Source organism: Rutilus rutilus, assembly GCF_951802725.1.
Source record: "Rutilus rutilus genome assembly, chromosome: 3".
Classification (NCBI taxonomy): domain Eukaryota; kingdom Metazoa; phylum Chordata; class Actinopteri; order Cypriniformes; family Leuciscidae; genus Rutilus; species Rutilus rutilus.
Genome location: NC_140211.1, coordinates 24,636,096 through 24,658,142, shown reverse-complemented (window position 1 = coordinate 24,658,142; position 22,047 = coordinate 24,636,096). Strand labels below are relative to the sequence as shown.

The following is a 22,047-nucleotide window of genomic DNA, read 5'->3' as shown; positions in this document are numbered from 1 at the left end:
CGTTTTTCAAGTCTGTCGTCACTGTTGGTTTTAAATACGCGCCATCCATTTGGAATATTTTATCATCTTTACTCTCGTTGCATGAATCAATGTGCATGCAAGGAAATGGTCAGCAGATGGAGGATTGCTGGGCTGCTGCAGTCCAAAAATATCATGTAACCTACTCTTCCTTCTCTTCCTATTCTCATTTGCTTTATTTACTTAGCTGCTTTTCTATGTAAACTAATGTTTCTTCATTTTCAGCTCATTTAGTGCTGTGAAAGCAGAGAAACCCATAGCCAACAGGAAACAGATGTGCACCTCAGAACAAAAGGTCTGTGGCTGTGGGTTTCGGCATGTGTGTCTTTGCGTGTTTGATGTATGATGAAAAGAATCAACTCTTATTCCACCAACCACCATTCATTAAGGTAGCTTTTTTTGCATTACAGAATATGAAGTGTGTACTGTGTTTTCGAAGCCTGCATGTATGTGTGACCATTAGAAAATAAAGTAGCCTCTTTTACAATGACCACTGGTTAATGAACACACACACAGTGGGAAATTCGGAGAGATGTGAGGGAGCCCTGGAGGGTCAAACTAATGGCATCAAACAGCACTCACTTCATATTTCAGCTTTTGTTTTAACTGTTGTCATAGAGACGATTGCTGCTAGAATGGCTTATTTTCTTTCCTTTTTTTCTGGTTAAGGACTACAGATGATGAGGTCACTGTTGGAAATGAATGAAACAGACTGAGAGACATTGATAAGTGAAAGGACACACTGTTCTGTTTAACCACTCTTTCCCTGTCAACCCTACCTCAACTGCATGTGGAGGATATTGCTTATTATTTATCTGCTATATTGACTGAATTGAAGTAAACCTGTTCAGAACAAAGGTAGGGGTGAAACTGATATTTGCAGCAATATATGGCATACATCTACAGATTTTTATCACTTTACATGAGTATACAGTTGGATTTATATATCCAAATCCTACTTGATATAGCTAGGCGATAATGCTATATACAGTATTACAAGAGTGTACTGTATATGGGTGGGTAAAGTTGTAGGTTGGAGTTATTAATTTATGTGGTGATATTGAAGATTATGAAACCTGCAAGGTTTGTTCAACAAAATTTGTGTTCAATAAAAACATTTTAATGAACACAAATTGTATTGAATCACATACAATCACAATGTTGTTTTCCAAAAGAAAGAAAAAAATGACAAATTATTACTTAATTGTCCAGACAATAAGTCATCTTACAAAATAGTAATACAAAACTTTATTTAGATCTCTACACTGAACAGAATTTACACTTTAAAAAGAAAATGTGGTGAAAAAACTAAAAAAGAAAAACTAACCTGGGTGGAGCTTTAGACATAAAATCCCTTAATCTCACTATCACATACATGACAATGCTAATTCCCTTCAGTGCACGCTATAATTCATGAGAAGTCATAATGCAAGTCATAATAAGGCCTTTGTTTGACTATGATGATCAGCAGAGTCTGTAAATCTGTTCCAATGACAATTATTTGACCACATAATAAATCAACCAAGGTGAATTGTGAAAACTGAGCTCTTTATCTCTGGTGAATAATTGCGTGCAGTGTACTGCTGGCTCCAGCCAAAAGGTTTCTGCCAGTACTGCTGCTGCTGTCACTGAGTCCTGTCACAAGTTCTGCTGCATGCCTCTCTTCACCAGAGGAACTCTGACTGTCAGTGTTACAGTGTTATAGGATCCTGATGCCATGGTTACACTGGGTACACACTACTGCAAAAACAGCCACCTGGCTTTCAGAAGGACACTGTCTGAGAACAAAAATGTGCAATTGGCTTTTTTAGAGAGAAATTTTAAAACATAATTTAAAGGCTTATAAAAAATATAATATACCTAATCTTTAAAAGCAGAATGAAGTAGTTTGACATTAAATGGATGTTGGTGCAGAACATGATACTGAGCTTCAAGCAGGAGAGGAAGGAGAGTCTACATGATTTTATACAGCTGGTCCGGGAACAGGATCCATCTTCTTGCCGGTGCTATTTTCTAAACCAAAATAACAATAGTCCCATTCTCAAGGCAAGGAAATCACAAGCGTAGCTGCCTATGATATCATACTTCAGCAATACTTCAGCTGTTGGTTAACCACACTCTTATTCAGTGGATGTCATGACTCTGACCAATTAAATTACATGTCTCTGCTCAATTTGAAGTATAAAAAGATTTGTCTCCAACTCCATGTGTGTGCATTAGCTTATCTATTTACCTTTATTATGGCCTTGACAACAGGCTGTCTGACAACTTTCTGACCTGGCAGAGAACAGTAGTGTTCTCAACAGATAAGCCTATAAAAATGTAGTATTAAAATATACCAGGAGCTACAGCAGGTGTTTGGACATGATCGCGTACAGGTCTTGTTGAGGTCTATGCTACATATACAGAATGCTCTTTCTCACTACAGTTTTACACAATTACAATGTCAGAAATAATTCTCAGTTTTAAAGCAGTGTTGTTTGCTGTTAATTCTGGATATTAATCTTTTTGGATCCTTTCTCAACAAAGTCTGCATGTATTTGTGTTACCCGATATTGCTATGTCACTAGAAAAAAAGATCCTATATCAAACCTTAAAGGGATTAATCAGGCGCTTCAGTTCATACAGTTCATACAAGTTCATACAGAAACTTTTGGCATCTTTTTATGGATTTAGTTTTAATTCATTAATTTTTTTTATTCTTAATTTTAATTACATTTTATCAACTAAACAGCTCATAAACACACCTGTATGCAATATTTTTTTTTTTTTTTTTTTGCATAAAGCGTTCTTTAAAATCAAGCCAAGAACCTTTGGGTTAGTTGAAGAGTTCAGATGCAAAAACCTCTAAGTGCCATCTGAAATTTTCTTCTAGAATGATCATTTTTTATCAAGCTCGTATATTTAAGTTCAATAATTTCACTTAAATGGCAATGCAAATTACCTATTAATTGTACTTTAAGTGAAATTACTGAACAATTACTGAACAATAGAAGAAAATTTCAGATGGCACTTGGAGGCTTTTGCATCTGAACTCTTCATATAGAACCTGAACCTAAAGAGAGACACTCTTATACTACAATGGGAGTAGGGAAAAAGATCATGTGACTAACACTGTGGCTATGGGTTTATTCTGAATGTATGGACATCTACACTGAACTGTCTATAACCGATTCAGGACACATAAAAACAGGACAACAACCATGCAAGGATACATGTGCAGTTTTTATTGAGGAGTAGAAATTGAGGTCAAAAAGGTAAAAGGTACAGGAATAACAATGATAACTTTCAGAATAGCATACCATCATACTACTTCTGCAGTATATATACTGCACATAATTTGCAAATGTTCCACATGCCTGGAATATCCAGATGATCTGCTAAATGTGCAAAACAGGGCAAAGTGTGTGGAATGCACTGTGGGATACAGCTACCCACTTGAATTCTTGACCTTCCAGAAAACAGTACCAGCTGTAATTTTTAACATCTCTTTGATCATACTTCTATTTCACATATTTAAATTGAATGTAGTAAAGTAGAATTATTTTCCAAACAAACATAGCTTGAGTTTGAGATTCATTACCTGTTTAGTTTTTTTATTGTGTGACTAGATTTCAACCCTTTTATTAATCCTAATATTGCAGGAGTCTTGCAGGAATCATCAGGAGGCTTTGGGTGTCCCGATCCCAGTCCCCCCTTTCTCTCCCCCACCCCCTGCTATTCTATACTATCTAATCGAAATAAAGGTAAAAACTAAAAAAAAAAAAAAAAAACCTGAAAAAAAAAAAAAAGATTACAATTTATGAAAATTCATCACTTATTCTTTAAATTTGATATAATGTAAAATGTGTAAATAAATGAAAATAACAGATGATATTAAAACCATTGATAATTAAACAAAAAGTGTATAGGAAAACAGAGAAACGGATTTCGAATTTTATTTTTTATCTAAAAAATGATATTGCTTCCCCATCATGCCATCATTCAGCCACTCCCTCTACCCAAAACATTATGTACCAAGAATGTTTCCATTCACAGTTTGAACATTAATGTGTAAGTGGGTTGTTTGAGCAGCATTTGAGATGGGAGTGGATTACACTCATAAGGGCTGACATCATGTGGCACTGTTTTATATAAGATGTTCATTTAGAAAGTTACTAAAGCACTTGAGTAAGTACTAATGGTGTGATAACAGAAAACATTAAATTCAAATCCCACTAGAAGCACACTCTATAGTACATAACTCAAGTTCACTCAAACACAACTGGATCGGATTCAAACAACCAGACATATAAAAAGCTTATAAAAACAACAAAAAGGAAATGCAACAATTAATAATAACAACAACAATAATTTAAAAATAAGGTAACAATGTGCAACAATGTACACATGGACTAAAAAAACCTGAAAATCAGTGGTCACATGTGTTTCATCATAGAAAACTAAACAAACTTTGGCATTTAACATATATAAATAAATAGTTAAAAATGGCAGCACTGCATGAAGTATAAAAAAAAAACAAAAAAAAAAACACATATTTGTGCAATGCTGCAGCAAAGTCATAGTGAAATAAAATAAAAGGCTAAACAAATGTATATAGTGTATTGGTGTCCTCACAAGATTCATTAATATGTGAAGGGCCCAAGTCCAAGGCTTCAATCCATGAGCAACTTTTACCACAATTTTGTGAATAAATATTTATATAAGTGATTTTGATCATATTGCAATATTATTCAATATGAGGTGTTTAGAAATTGACCAATGACAACCAGCATTAGATGTTTAGTCCAGCAAAAGGTCAGACAGCAAAATCCACATTGCTGACATTCAGTGGTGTTTGCATAGGTTGCATCAGGTTCTGAGAGCTACATCAGTTTTCATGTGATCATACCAAATAAGCCAGTTTTTTTAATAGAAAAACAAGACAGACCAAGTGCTGATGAGTCCTGACTAGTAGTGATGCGTCTCTGTAATGTAGTAATCTCTACACCATCGGGGTTCCTAATCTGGAGCTGGACTTTGTGTCCTCCATATTTCTCTTTTTACCTGTCTGTTTGCGTTTCGCCACACGGGGACTTTCTGCTGTGATAATGCCCTCTTGGGACATGGCAGGCTCCCCGCTTTCTCGACTCGTGAACACAGAAGGATTATAGGACACCATCTCAAACCTCTGCTCTGCAGTTTTACGAACGGCCGCTTTCCTCTTGGTCCTGGGCTGAGGGGAGGGTAAAGCTTGTCCTGCTGCTGAGGAAGGCAAAGCACACTGGAGAGAAGAGGAATAGCTAGTGGCAGAAACAGCAGCAGTAGTAGCGCAGGTGGGGTTCGGAGCTCCGGCCAGGGCTGCGCTGCCAAGCCGTGCCATTGCTACAGGGATCTCCTCCAGAGATTCTGCGGAGTCAGAATGATACTCAGCAGGGGGGCCAGCGGCTTGTACGGGTGCAAGAGGGGGGAGGGAGGCCCGCAGGGGAAATGCTGGGAAGGGTAAGCGTTGACCAAGAGAAGAGGACACGGTGGCGGCAGCTACAGAGGACTCTATTTGTGTAAAGCACAGACACAGATCACAAAGGTAACTACTCACACACTGTTTCGCCAATATTAAGACCACTTTGCTACACTAAGGGTGGGTTGCACCAATAAGGATTAAAATTAAGCAACGTTTACAGCTAATCAAGGACTTGTTGATCTGGGTTTTATTTTAAATCGAGTTGTGTTGCACCACTTCATTTTAAACACAGATTAACCAATCAGGGATTAGAATTGTAACCAGTGATTAAAACCTTCATTTACGAATCATTTTCTCCGCCATGATAGTTTCACCATTGTAATTAAACAGAAACAATGTTAATATTCTATTTCTTTCTTTACTGACCACCAGAAACTCTCTCTCTGACATAAGCAGCTCTTGCCGATAAAGGAAATAAACTTTATAAACTGCTACATAGAGAGACCGTTAATGATCAAGCAAGCAATGAAAACATTGTGGCTGCGCGAGCAGAATTCATAAGCCTAGAAATATATTTACAGTATCAATTAATGGAGTAATATGGCAGCATAACGTATGACAAAACAACCGAGATAAGAAAAAAAAAACTGGCATGATTGTCCAGTTGAGCACTGCCCAGCAACCACCAGTGGAAAGGGCATGAGAAACTAGAGGTGCGGCAGTGATCAGATGGCGCTCACCTCATCATCACCACTGCTGTTAAATGCTAAACATATTCCTCTCTTCTTTTCTTTATCCGACACCGAGGTGCACAGCGATGAGCGACGGAGTCACATCCCGAACTCGATAGCAGGCGTAAGTTTATGGCCCGCCACGACCCTCTGCCAGCTCAATGTGCTTTATTTTTCATTTTTATTTGTAATAAACTCCTCTCTGAGACCTGACGACACACCTACTTTTTCTGTCTTTGTTCAGTCAGCCACATATTTTAATTCAGGTGCACTTTTTTTAAACCTCCTCCCCTGTAAATGTAAAGTTAATTCCTAATTGAGATTTAAAACTGAGTTTAAAGTTATGGAGCAACAGGATTAAAGATTATATTTATAATTGTTTATAACATTTATAAAAGTAACCTGCTTATTTTTAAACAAGGTTTAAAGTTTGGAACCTTCATTTAATCTAGATTTAAGATTAATCCTTATTGGTGCAGCACCCCACCCCAAGCGGCTAAACTTGTGTGAAAAAAAACATCTTATTTATGGAAGCCCAATTCCGCCACATAAGAAATAAAAACAGGCTATGGTAAATCATAATTATGAAATAAAAATAACTTATGAGATAAAAAGTCATTATTATGACATAAACCATGATGATTAAATTATATACAATGACATAAGTTGAAATCAATGATATGAATGATCATAATTTGACTATTTGTGAACTTTTCATGTGATAATTATAACTACTTGTCATAATGGTGACATTATCAAATAATGACCATCTTGGCTGGCATAATTTTTACTTTGTCGTTGTTTTATGTAATTTTATGCCAATTATGTTTGCTTTTTTGTTTTGTTTTTTACTTATTGGCTCGGTTTCACAGACAGAGTTTAGATTAAGCCAGGGTTAGCCTAGACCTTAGTTCAATTAGGACATTTAAGTAGCTTTTATAAACCTGCCTTAGAAAAAAACATTACTAGTGTGCATCTTGAGACAAAACAATGGCACTGACATATTTTAAGATATGACAGTTTAAGTTGCTTTCAGTTAAAACAGCTCAAACATGCATTTTAGTCTGGGACTAGGCTTAAGCCTTGTCTGTGAAACCAGAGGGGAGTATGTCATAGCATTGACTTAAGTCATAAATATGATTAATTTTGTTCTTATGTGGCAGAACTAGGCTTCAATAAATGCTAGAGCAAAAGGTACACAGGCCGTTTAAGACCACATAACAATTCAAACACTAAATACAACTGAACAATGCACTGGAAGCTAAAATAAAGTTATACATCAGGTAAAGACAACTGCTCTATTAGCAGGTTTCAACTTTCATTTTATATTTTTATCTTAGTACAATACTCCAGTCTAAAGCAAACAGGGTGTTGTTCAGTGATGACGATCTACCACGCTATTTAATATTATAACATAGCAACGTTTGCCATAACATACTAATCTCCTAAACCATTGACACACTGTTAGGATTAGACAATGCTGCTAATGTTGCAGCACTGTACATTTTACCTGTATTTGTGAATATAAGCATGTGACTATAAAATGTTAATATATATTTTTCTTTATTTACTTTCACGATTTTTTACTCTCATCTCTATTCTGACCTGTACTCCTCTGATCTTGGCATCGCATATTGCAGCACTTCTCATGTCCTAGAATTAATCACTTTGCTGTATTCCTTATTTGGAGAGAAATGTTTGCTAAATGAATAAAAGTACACTATTGTTCAAAAGTTTAGGGTGAGTAAGATTTAAAAGATTAAAGAAAATTTTAAAGAAATTAATACTTTTATTCAGCAAGGATGTTCATTCAAAACAATGAGATATTATGATTGTGTATGTTTGTCTTACCCTGCTCAGCAGGAGTTTTTGGCATGCCTCTGTTGGTGCTGGTGTCAATGGATCTGTCACCGTTTACCTCAGCTGCAAGTTCACGCACTTTCCTCTTTTTTTTCTAAGAAAGAAAATTAAACGGTTTTAGTACATATTGAGGCAGAAAGAGGTTACAACACATCAGTAAAGTGTACAGGCCATTGGTTGTGTAATTAGACCCTGAAATTAATATAAAATCGATTTTATGTGTCTGGTGGTTGTGGCGTGTCCTACCTGTGTGTGTTTGTGCGGGTGAGATGATGCTTTGTGCTCAGTTAAGACAGCAGGGAGGAGCTCTTCTTCACCCATATGCTCAGATGAGCCTCTGACCCGGCCGTTGCCGTAACGCCTGCAGAGAGACACGCATTACTCAAATCTAATGTACACAAACAAAAATGTTTACAAAGACTTTTATTACTTAAAATGTTATACCACAGACAATAGCCACTTTTCTACTGTCGGGCCGAACTGGTCTCTTTGCCTAACTGTTCCATTCCGTGCCAATATGGTTTAATTTTCCACTTTGGGGCTGATAACAGCCTCTGTTTGGAATGTAATCACTGATCTATATAAATGACTGGATTGCTCATTGCGTTCTAAACTGTCAGCAGGCGGTGAAGCCACCGGAAGTGTTCGAGCGGCCATCTTACTATTACCTACTGACAGAGGGCATCATTGATTTACAGCCAAAACACTGACCTAAAATCACCCGCTTTTTCAGCGTCTCAGTCTCACAGGATTAGTTTTACAATATATGCATGTAAATTAATTGTTACTTCAGATGATACCTGTAATGTTTATGCTCTTTTCAGAGAGGATAAGTCATATATTGAAATCGTTAATATGGGTGTGTCTACTGCACACTTATGACACAGGTAACCGACCTAACACAAAAATATAATTCTTTATGAATGCAATTATGGAGGATATAATATACATGAACATAATCTTTAGTTGCTGAAATTGATTTGAGTATCCTGTATACAATAAATATTAATACAAGCCTCTGTTACTATATTGTATTAAAATTCAAAGTTCACCATGCATCATCTTGGAAATAAAGCAGTCAGCATTATTTTTCTGAATAAGTTATGAGGCGTGTATTTTATTTCATATTTGAGCAACATCTATTTTAGACTCTTAAAGACAGCACAAATTCTATAGCGTTTTACTAGAACATATAGTTTCCATATGAGTAAAGGCTATATGTTGTTGAACTGATTATTAATTTAACCATCGCTTAAATCATTAACTGCTTCGAAATGCATGCTGTTAACGAAATCGTTGTTGAAACATTTGCCGTTAGCCTACTGTACGAATAAAAACAATACTACAACACAACATAAACACAAAAGTACAAGGCGATTTCAGGTTACAAGGCATAAATCTTTATTCTGATTTCAGAATGCGCACTTTGACATTTGTAATACACATGCTAAAGTGTCTCATCCACCTGCCGAGCTGATGTTCACTTCTGTAATGAATATGAACGTAACTTTTTAATAAGCAGGGGAAATTCCCAACCATTTACATGCTTAGGGCGTTTGCATTGTAAGAACCTACAGGGAGTCTTCAGATATAAAAAATGGTGTCTCGTTGGGCAAAGTCTTTTCAGTAAAATCATAATTTCCTAGTTATTTAATAGAACATGTGAGCTTATAGGAAATACCAATATGGCAGCGCAGTGGCTCCCCTTTTTATGACGTCATGAGCAATCCAAATCTCTATATAGATCAGTGAATGTAATACAAAAGTGTCAAGTTTTGTCGAGGTTAGCCAATCGTGCTGAAAATTCCAGGCCGAGAACGGTTTGTTATCGTACCAGGCTCAAGTGGAATACAACTGGAACCATTCCTTAACATTCTTAGAACCGTTCGGGGGTTGGGGGCAATGACAAATGATAAAAATATAATTAAAAACCACGCTGTGGATTGTGAATAATATAATGATATATAAATTGTGTAAGTAGTAAAACAATACAAACGCAAATGGGGCAAAACGTTTTAAGTTTAGAAACATTTTGAGTACCCCCTCCCTTGCCTCACAGTGCTTTGGTCCACTGCCTGCTTTCCCCTTTAACAGTGTAGCCAAGTTTGCGGTTTTCCCGTGGAATTGGGCTACGTTTACAATGTTTAGAGTCCACGGGTTGAAGCGACACCAAAACGCGATATTATCTACCCCCCGGAATACAATTTTTACCAGGGAAAAAATGGAAAATGGAAATTTTCCCCCAGAAAACGATTGGGATAGTTTTGCATAGCAATTGGGCGGGTTTTGTTGTGAAAATCTGACAACTCTGCCCCTTTACCACACCTATACACACAAGTCCAGTGGGAGAGAACACAGTTCTTCAGTAGTCCTCCAATAAATAGGCTGTCATGGCTATTTTATTCACTTTAAACATAGGATGAAGTGATTATTTTCTCTTTATTAGTCATGATATAAAAATGATGATAACCAATGTATTTTTTCATGAGTCCGCTATGTTAGCGCTTATAACGGCGATAAGACGTGTGAACATTGTAGTACTAATACTGTAGATATTTGTGTTGGGTTTTGCTCATGATGTTAAGTGGCAGATCAGTGGGCTTGTTGCAGTTAAATATCTAAGTAAGAGACGTCCTCTATTCCAGACAAAACCTAAAATACTATGTGGAGGACGCAAGATAATTTAATAATAATAAGTAAGGCTTTCCTCTGTGTACGCATAGCCTTACAAGTACAATTTTGGCTGTATTATTTGTGTCCCCTTTAAAACTTGCTGAGAAATTTTATGTTCATCGTCCCCCCCTACTGTTAGCTGAAATGTATGCCCATGCAGCTCTATGTCATTGTTCCTGCTACCTGTTCCAGACACTCCAGGTAGCAAGAAGGTTTGAGCATCAGAATAGATATATCAATAACTTCATGGCTCAGGAGCACCATTAAATGTCGAACAGTAATATTTTATAATATTTACAGTTACAGCTCTGAGCTATTTTAGCAATTTTTGTGACTTTTTTTTAAACAGACTGTTATAGTCTCAATAATTGTTACTGAATAGAAATTACAATTTATCTGTGAAGCCTTTAATGTATAACAACCTGGAATTTACAATGTCATGGGAAACAATTTTGCCACTATGACAACAATGTTATTAGCATTATGAAATACTGTTTCTTATTACGCAATATGACACATGAGTAAAACAGACCCTGAGTAACTGCTTCTGCAGAACTGGTCCAGTCAGTAGCCTGAGAAGTTTAATATCTAACAAACACTCAGTTCACAGGGCTTTCTCAATTAAACAAAAAGCTTAGCAAAATAAGGATTATTGTAAAAAGCATACTGATGTATAAGGAGCTAATGGATTAGTCCATCCAGATATAAAGAACAAATAAGTAAAACTTATTTAATCTGCAACTGATGCTCTACCTCACATTTAAACTGCTCCACAAAAGCATTAATATCCTTCATTCCCTTCCAGAATTCTCAGAAGACTGACATGACACCATAATTGGCCAATAAAATAAATTAGATTATTTCTATTTTCACTGTTAAAGGAATCAATCATCCCTTTAAGCCTATTAGAATAAAATGTGCAGAGTAACGTCGATTTGGCTGGACTGTAGACATTAATGCGGGCAAAACTAAAGGGGTAGAAAGCCAAGTCTTGTGTGAACGGGAGACTGTTTTTCTATTCAATTATTTCTTCACTGTGTTTAGCTAAGTCAGTGACATTTACTCACTCGCTTTAACAAAGAGCTGTTTGGCCACATTTTAACACCTGTCTCATAATATACACATCTGTTCAAAAGTTTGGAAGTTCTTTTTTGAAAGACGTCTCTTATGCTCACCAATGCTGTATTTATTTGATTAAAAATACAGTAAAAAACAGTAATGTTGTGAAATAGTATTACAATAATTACAATACAATAACTGTTTTCAATTTTAATAGATTTTAAAATGTAATTTACTCATTCTAATATACTGATTCAGTGATCAAGTAACATTTAATCTTATTATCATAGTTGTAAATGATTGTGCGGTTTAATTTTTGTCGAAACCGTGATACATTTTTTCATGATTCTCTGTTGATTAGAAAGTTCAAAAGAACAGCATTTATTTGGAAGATCTTTTTTTTTTTGTAAATGTAAACTTTACTGTTGTTAAAGTCTTTACTGTCACTTTTGATCAACTGAATGTGTCCTTTCTGAATAAAAGTATTAATTTAAGCAAATAAATACTTTAATTAAACACCATATGGAAGCACTTTAAAAGCTACATAAACTAAAAATGATCCTAAACTTTTGAATGATAGTGTACATAACATTAGCTCTTAGTCACTGCCACTGGCCATGATATAAATTTTATTTTGGTGTACTATTAAATGCAATTAATGTAAAGCGTCACAGTGTCGCCATCTGAAGTCAGAGTATTTCACAAAGCTAGATTTTTAGGTTAAACTTTTAGGTGATATTTTTAAGTAGGTTATCACATTTTATTAATCTAGCTGGCAAAACTTACGCTGTTCCTTCTTGAGAGCCCATGGCGGTTGGATCCTGTACCTCCATCTCAGGGTTGGTGTAGCCGAGCGTCCCACTATAACTGACCTGCTGCTGCAGCAAAACATGGAAATAAAATCATGATGAGAGAGAAAACAGGCATAGAGACAGAGATACATTACTATTGTTTTGAAAATGAGCAGTTGTCCCACATGAAACATTAGTTGGTCAACTGAAAAAGCATCATATGATTAAGATCCACATTATAATGAATGTGATGCACAACCTTGAGGGAAAAAAAGATGAACCCCATTTACCCATATTTGCTCAAACTAGCTGAATCTAATGCCACCTATTTTATTAAAGCAACACAACCTCTCGTCCAATAAAAATCCACAACAATAGGTACATTTGCAGAAGTATGCATTCGGATGATTTTTATGTTTTTTATTTTGAGAACAGGAGTGTAGAATCTAAGAATATGTGTGTGCAAGTTTGTGTGTCTTATGGGTATGGGATACCGATAGCACATGTGTGCTTGTGTATGTGGCAACATGTATATGATTACAGAACTGGCGGCCCAGCCCAACACAACAATTTACATAAGGAGCCAAAGCAAACAGTTCTTAAGGAACAGTGAAGTCACATGCACACTTCTCAGTTTAGGCTGGGGTCAATTTACATAACCCTTCTGGAAAAGCACACATACGACAAACCCAGCCTGTTTAGGTACGAGATTCTTGCAAAATGGCATACAGAATTGTAAAAAGCTAATACTGTTTGTTACATAGCCTACTTAATTTTAATATATTGAGTACTAATCCAAAGTTTGGGGTTGGCAAGTTTCATTTTTTTAATCAGAATTACAGTACAAACAGTAATACAGTGAAATATGATCACAATTACAAATAACTGTTTCTATTTGAATATATTTAAAAATGTAATTTAATCCTGTAATGCAAAGCCGTATTTTCAGTATCATTACTCCAGTCTTCAGTGTCACATCATCCTTCAGAAATCATTCTAATTTGCTCATTCAGTGTTCAAGTAAAACATTTCTTCTCATTATAAATTATTATAAATAAGAATAAAAAGTTCAAAAGAACATTTATTTAAAACTTTTAATACGTTTAATGCATCCTTATTGAATAAAAGTCTTAATTAAAAAAAAAAAATCTAACTTTTGAATGGTAATGTATGCATAAAATAAAATTAGTTAACTGCATTAGTTAACATGAACTAATAATTGCTTCTAAAGCATTTATTCATCTTTGTTAATGTGTAATTTTAACATGTAATAATACATTATTAAAATCAAGTCGTATTTGTTAACATTAGTTATTGCACTGAAGTAACATGAACAAACAATGAACCGCTGTTTTTATTTATTAATGTTAACAAGATTAACAAATACAGTAACAAATGTATTGCTCATGGTCAGTTCATGTTAGTTAAACTTATTGTAAAGTGTTACCAAATTATTTATAAAGTATTGTAAAAAATAATCACAATTAATCAAGCCCCTGGAGCAATACATAAATTCCATAATAGCACCATGTTCCTGTCATGCCTGCTTACAGCGTTATATTCAAAGTGCTACAGTGCTAACGTCTATCAAGGCAGAGTCAAACTGTCCTCAGAACACACAGAATCATGCGATCTGTGGCAGGAAGTGAACTCATGGTGTGCGCTCATTTCCTATAGTTCAGTGTGAGCTCAATGTGCCGCCCCTGTGAGGATTTGGCAGTAGCATGGTGGAGTAGTTTTCCTGGGAATGTGTTAATTGCTCTGAGAAGCAACTGTGCAGATGATTTCGTCCCCACACTAGGTTGTTTTAACAACCTGGTTGTTACAACAATTAGGTTGCCATGAGCTATCCACCCTGATGATTACATATGTGGACAACGCAGCTCTGTTTTCAGAATTCAAATACAGTACCCAAGCCTACATAGGGATTCTGACAGATCTGAGAACAGATATTTGTTAATTCAAAGGCTCAAAAAGCTGAACCACTATGGAATGTTGTTTAGGAAGTGTGGAGTCGAGGCTATAACTTAATACCGTTCAAAAGTTTGGGGTCAGTAAGATTTTTAATGTTTTAGAAAGAAGTCTCTTATACTCACCAAGAATGCTTTATTTGATCAAAAATACAAGTAAAAAACAAATTATTATTGCACTGTTTTCTAGTTTAATATATTTTTAAATGCAATAGTGAACTACTTTTATATTAGTATGCTGATTTGGTGCTCAAGAAACATTTCTTATCATTATCAATGTTTAAAGCAGTTGTGCTGTTTCAAAACAATTTTTAACCGCGATACAATTTTTTTAGGATTTCTTTTTGTAACAAAATAAATGTCTATTAAAATGACAATTTAATGCATCCTTCCTGAATAAACGTACTAACTGACCTTAAACTTTTGAATGTATAATTTATGTTAAAAAATAAAACAATAAAACTAACAGGTGTACCCAGAAAATGCTTTAGAATACTAATTATGTTGCCTAAAGCTGTGCATTCCCCAAATATTAATATAGAATCACAATTATAATACAGATTTGTGTAGAGCCAGCATTGTTTTCAGTGGCCTAGCAACAAAATGGTGACATCTGATTATTAATTAATCAGCTAAATAGAGAAGGAAATTGATACACTTGGTTTTATGTGGGTGGAAACAAATATTAATTGATCACATTTATTTATTTTACACAAAAATCAAAATGTAAATAACCACCGTTAGCTGTGCTAAAAATATGCTTATATATATGTCTGTGTTGTACCTTGATCAGATTAATCTTGGGAATCCCAGATTCATTTTCTGGAGGAGGCTTTCTAGAATCTTTGGCCTCTTGCCGATGTCGCTGTCGCACAATATACTCATATGTGCTAAGTCTGTTCCACACTGAAGAAGAGAATGAGATGGAGAGAAAGAGACAGAATCTGACACAAAATGTCTACTGTCATATCACATCATTCATATTATCATTCAGGATAGGAACCATATATACATATTTATCATATAGTTATAGGCAAAAACTGAAATTTACTAAGTGCAGATGTGGATGTTTATTTCTGATTTGATCTCACAAATAGGTTGGATAGAAAGATATGAACCAAGTTCTACTGCCACTGGATTTCCTAGGAATGCCCCCTTGTGGCAAACCCACAGAGGAAAATTCTAATAATTAGAATAACAATCACAGCAACAAGACATCAAATAACCTCAGAACCAAAGACTGACTACAGGGTGACTGTCTTTGTCGGTGAGGCTTCAGAAAAATAACTGATCTTGCCTGTGGTGTTTTGATTTTATGGTTACAAAGGCTGGCACTAAGCTACATAGATCTGCGATGAAGGTAGGCAACATAAGGCAGTGAGTAGCCCAAACTGTTTTGTGGATTAAGACTTGAGACACCAAAGCCTGAGCCCAAACCAAACCGTTGGCATGGGGCAGATATCAACCTGCTTATTCCAGACATCAGGGGAATACACCTGCACCTCTTGGCGCAGTTCAAAAGCTGCAGGTAGTTATTATTTGGTTGCAGTAAACAACACTTTAAAGATATATTTGTAATGACATATGCAATTATATGCATATTTCTTTTAAAGTGTGCTGCATTGACTTTTAATGCATTCAGTTGCTTATTAAGAATGTAAGTGCACTAAAAGTCTAGTAGCAGTTTAATCTTTGGTTAATATTGAGGGAAGAAGTGTGCACTGCTGGGAGTGATCTCTCACACTACTCTTCAAAAGTTTGGGGTCAGTAAGATTTGTTTTTAGAGAAATTAATGCTTTTATTCAGCAAGGATGAATTGATTGTTGATCAAAAGTGACAGTAATGACTTTTACATTGTTACAAAAAAATCTATTTCAATTTAAAGGGTAACTCACGCCAAATTGCAACCTAGGCTATTTTTGTTAATCTACCCGAGTCAAACATTCATGTAAAAGCACAATTAGAATGGAAACGCCATTTTAAAGATTGACTGTATTTTCGTTTTCAGTCATTAATATTTCACAATATTACCGTTTTAAAAGGCCTTCTTTCAAAAAACATAAAAACCTGAAACTTTTGAATGGTAGGTTACGTAGATGAGTGTACTCACTGAGGTATATGTGGAAGCAGAGTAAGTGGCCCAGTAAAAGTGCAGACAGTAGGCCCAGAGCAATGGTGACTCCTGCAAGAGCGGGAATGGCTGGACCTGCTGTAGTGACTGGAGCCACCGGCAGAAACACAAACCACACCACAGATTCATTCCTTACTGCAGACAAAAAGACAAAGAGAAAGAAAGAGGATGACAACATTGACACATGGACAGAAATATCACATTATTTGAGAAAACGAACTGTATTATATGTTGTGGTGTGTAATGGGACCAACTTTAGTACATTCAAACACACAAAACACTTCTTACCCTGTTGAAAGTGCTTGTCAGATCGAAGTTTTGATGGGTCCAAAAAGAACTCTATAAATACATAACTAGCAATAACTACAACTAAAACAATTCCCAGGAGAGCAGAAATCACACTATTGAGAAAAAGCCTGTCGTGAATAGAAAAAGAAAGAAAGAGAAATAATGAACAAATACATTAATCTTCAGGGCCGTAAGCATCCCAAAGGTCTGCCATTGCAAATAAAACTCACAAACAAAAAGAATGTTTGTATGTGATGCTAAGAAACAGCACTTGATCTCATGATTACCTTATGACTTCCATTTGAGAAAACATTACATACAGTGCTGGTCAGAATTATTTGCCCCCTTGGTATAAATATGATCAAAGATGGCTGTAAAAAATAAATCTGCATTGTTAATCATTTTGTTATTTTATAAAAAAAATAGCAAAAATCGAACCTTTCATTGAAGTAAAATAATTGAAAGTGGGGGGAAAATTCACATTATGAGATAAATGTTTTTCTCCAAAACACATTAGGAACAATTATTTGCCCCCTTTTATTAAATACTTTTTACAACCTCCTTTTTCCAAGATAACAGCTCTGAGTCTTCTCTTATAATGCCTGATGAGTTTGGAGAACACTTGACAAGAGATCAGAGACCATTCCTCCATACAGAATCTCTCCTGATCCTTCAGATTCCCAGATCCATGTTGGTGCTTCTTCTCTTCAGTTCAGCCCACTCATTTTCTATAGGATTCAGGTTAGGGACTGGGATGGCCATTGCAGATGCTTGGTTTTGTGCTCAGTGACCCTTTTTTGTTTTGATTTTGATGTTTTTGGATCACTGTCCTGTTGGAAGATCCAAACATGGCCCCATTATAAGATTTCTAGCACAGGTTGTCAGGTTTAGATTTTTTATCTGTTGGTATTTGATCGAATCCATGATGCCATGTAGCCTATCTGAAAAAGATGTCCAGGGCCTCTGGCAGGAACGTAGGCCCACAGCATTAAAGATACAGCAGAGTATTTCATTTTACACATGGGGTACTTTTTTATCCCTGTGTGCACCAAACCCCTCTTAAGTGTTTCCTGCCAAAAAAAAGCTCATTTTTTGTTTCATCTGACCATGAAACCATTGACCATTGAAGACTCAGAGCTGTTATCTTGGAGAAAGGAGGTTGCAAAAAGTATTTAATAAAAGGGGGCAAATAATTGTTCCCAATGTGTTTTGGAGAAAAACATTTATTTCATAATGTGATTTTCCCCCCACTTTCAATTCTTTTACTTCAATAAAAGGTTCGATTTTTGCTTCTTTTTTTTTTTTAATAAAATATCAAAAGGATAAACAATGCAGATTTATTTTTTTACAGCCATCTTTGATCATATTTACCAAGGGGGAAAATAATTCTGACCAGCACTGTATGTCACAAAATCATGAAACGTTTAGTGTCAGCATACTGGATATAGTGACATACACTATAAAATGCTATATCTGAATGTTACATTTTTCTGAATAGTTTGACACAGGATCTGCCTTGAAGACTCACAGTTAAAATATCCATCCATGGAAACGGCAGAACGTGGAAAACAATCACACACAATGACAGAAAAAGAAGAGGAAGTGAAAAGGACTCACCAGTAGTTTCTGCTGCCCACACAATTATTCAACCATCGACAGTGGTGGTCAAAGCTTGCCACACACTTATTACACGCACTACAGTGTTTTGATTTAGGGCCCCTGGAAAGTACAAATTTACAGGTTGTGGGACAGAATAGAAGAGTTGCTTGAAAAAGTTGCATGCTTGAACAAAATTCATTGTTGCATTTTGGCAGATACCGATATATTGACCGATAAATCTAAATCCAACTTTAACACATTTTTTGAGAGCCTGATTTCAAAAACAAAAGTCTCACCATTAAAATCCATGTCCCAAGCACACAATTATAATGTTCTCATTATAATTTTTTATGTAGTCTAGGCTATATGACAGACTTGCGCTGCACGTTGCACTTAACTGTATTTTCCTTTTTGGAAGTGATTCCAATCATATTTCAAGCAATTCAAAAGCATAATGGCAAACTAAATAATCCATTATTTATCGGTTTTAATATATCAGCCAAATTTTCTTATCGGGCCGATAACGATAACATTATAAATGATCATATATCGGCCGATAACGATATGGTGGCCGGTATATCTACATCCCTAAAAAGAACCATTACTCAGACAGTCTGTCAGTTCCAAAGTAGTTAGGCTATCTGTAAGTTATCATCAAGATGCACTTGAAACTTAAAGAAACCGCAGTTGTCAAATTAACCACTTTTTGTATATTAGTCAGCATTAGAAAGTGCTACAATCAGTAGTTTAATCATTTCCAATTTAAAATTTACAAGACGTCAAGGATTATTATTTTCAGTCTTGTTCTTATCATATTCCTACTGCAGCCATATTATTAAAGAAATAAGTTTGAATAAAACAGAGGGTGTACACTACAATCATTTTACAACGGTTAAGAGGGCTTTATTATGCCAAAGGACATCCTGTGGTAAGCAACACAGCCCATTGTAGCTTGTTGCTGCAGTAAAATATGCATTAAAGGAATGCAAAAATGCATTGAATCTGATCTAGGAAGCTTTTTTCTCATTGTCTGTACACATACATAGCCGCATAACAACAGAGAAATAGACAGCAGCTTGTCTGTACTTACACATCTACTTCACAGAGGTAGCAGTGACAGTTCTCGATGACGTGTGCATGTTTGGTGTGGTCAAACACCGGCATGGGTCCTTTATAACTCTTAGCTCGGACACTATAATCTGCTGGGTCGATGGAGACAGCCATCAGGTGCATGAAGAGGTGACAGACAAATGTAATCCCTGTACACTGCGCTCTACGTTAAGACTGATAACTTGATAAGACTGTAATGTACATAGAGCTGTACAAGGTTCCAACTTCAGGTTTACAGACCTGTATAATAACAACAACACACAGATGTGAACAGGAAGAGCTTCTTTGCAGGCCACATAATAAACACTAGGCTAAAACAAGGATACAATATATCCGGCTGGGATCCAGTGTGTGGGGAGCAGAGGCACAAATACGCCAAAGCCAGTGACAGCAAAGTAGAGATAAAGCAGCCAGGCCAGGAGCTGGAAAGGGTGCGGGGGCCAACTCCAACCATTGGTCCGAGAGCATAGGGGCACATCAGCTCTCCTGGGTCCCCCCTCACTCACTGGGGCGGTGCGATTGGAGTTCTTGCTGCAGACATCCATGAGAGGGGAGCCTGCTTCTGTCACTCCTGTCATTAAAATATTGCAGTAGGTTTTACTTTTAAGTCAACATGAAATCAAAATTGACAATTCTTATTATTTATGGAATATTGCAGTATTTTTTATAAATTATTTTCCATGTAATTTTTATTTATTTGTATCTTCTTTTATGCTTCACAGAAGAAAGTCAGTCATACAGGCTTGAAACGACATGAGGATGAGTAGATGAAGACAGAATTTTCATTTTTGGGTGAACTATCCCTTTAAAAGAATATCAAAATGACGCTTAAAACAGTGATCACAATTTACACTATTGCAATGCTAATTGATCAAATTCATCCAGAATTTATTGAAAATGATCTGTCTTAATATCTAATTATCTTATCTAATTTAAAACTCATTTTTAATGACGACTAATGATTTTATGGCTACAAGACTTGTCATTTTTAGAGATATCCAAACAAAGGTTTTGTAGAATATTGTTTTAACACTTTTCAAAAATGCATGAATGCAAAAACATATTTAAAGAAACGCGTGTCCTTTTTTATTAACTTGGATATCTATACTGGTCATTGACCTTTTATAGCTCAAGTAACTGTTAAACCATAAAACTCACTTGCTCAGTTACTGGTGACAGGACTCTGGGCTGCTCCACCACATCTGAATCAGCCAGCATTACCTGCACTGTTTTTTCTTTACACGGAAACTACCACTAACCTGACACATCTTTGAGCCTTACTCATCCACAGCAACACACCAGCTTTGAGTGACGGCTAGCTCATTTAACGTTACTGTATCTGTAGCCTGAGCGGAGTCTCAGTAACCAAATCTCTCATCACGCTCTCGTGCTGTGGGTAAATCTCGTCTCGTCTAGATGTAGTAATTAACTTGCAATAGTGCACCAAACCAATAAGAGACTTAACTGACCTAATGTTAACCGCTTGTTGTGAGTGGAGAGCACGACTAACTGTAACGTTACCGTTAACTAATCATTCTGCAAACAAATCACATTTTACAGAAACGCACACATCTCGATAAATATCCAGAGAATTTTATCCATCGAATCAATCCAGGCTGCTTAAAAGACTGCACAAGTACCAACAAGTAAAGGTTTTAAAATAGAGCAGAAGCACATATAATGACAGTTTTGTGTGTTTAATAGCTGGCCGACGCACCTACATCCGGGAAAACCGTTACACGTTTTATTTCAAATTAAAAGTCCTTACCACTAAGGTAAATGTAAATATTATTTACTTGTATTGTAAAGTACTATTATGATTATACATTGATTTTTCATTCATAAAATTAAATTGAGAGAGGAAAATACTAAGCTCTTTTTTATAGGTATTTCGTTAGATGCAGAACTTTGTGCTGATATAATTTGTCTGTTTTTATAGCGTCACAAGCTTTTCAGTGCTGCACTGTAGGCAATTTTACACTAGATGGCAGCATGGTACCATGCTTTAAAACAAAATGAAATCTTTTATTTTTTTATTTTCACAAGTATTTTTTTTTATTACCATTATATCTCAAAACTAGTTCATGCAAATTTAAAATTCTTTCATCATTCGTGTCATTAAAAACATGTATTCTTTCTTCTGTCTAATATTATATATAACTTATTTTCTTCAAAAATCTTGTTTTGTGTTCCACAGAAGAAAGAAAGGCATACAGTTTTAGAATAGTATGAGGGTAAATGATGACAGAATTATTAATTTAAATATTATTATTTCCTGGAGAAGTTTTGGTTAGTGCTACTTACACAGTTCAAACTCTACTGGACATCAAACATTTTACAAAAAATTGTTGTACTGTTTCATAACAGTAATATT

General features: G+C 35.7%; 1 protein-coding gene across 2 annotated transcripts; it reads right to left on the bottom strand.

Moving 5' to 3' along the window:
• Nucleotides 1-3,222: 3,222 nt before the first annotated feature.
• Nucleotides 3,223-21,398, bottom strand: zdhhc1 (zDHHC palmitoyltransferase 1). Of its 2 annotated transcripts, none has more exons than XM_084404924.1 (11): nt 20,832-21,398; nt 20,000-20,244; nt 19,654-19,829; nt 18,582-18,683; nt 16,965-17,092; nt 16,656-16,811; nt 15,330-15,451; nt 12,571-12,662; nt 8,299-8,413; nt 8,044-8,146; nt 3,223-5,550 (listed from the first exon to the last, which is right to left on the bottom strand). In XM_084404924.1, the coding sequence occupies exons 2-11, from the start codon at nt 20,216-20,218 to the stop codon at nt 5,003-5,005; spliced, it is 1,761 nt and encodes a 586-aa protein (XP_084261050.1). In that variant the 5' UTR covers nt 20,219-20,244; nt 20,832-21,398; the 3' UTR covers nt 3,223-5,002. The 2 variants fall into 2 exon arrangements, with proteins under 2 accessions (XP_084261050.1, XP_084261051.1); XM_084404925.1 differs by having other exon boundaries at nt 12,571-12,659.
• Nucleotides 21,399-22,047: the final 649 nt, after the last annotated feature.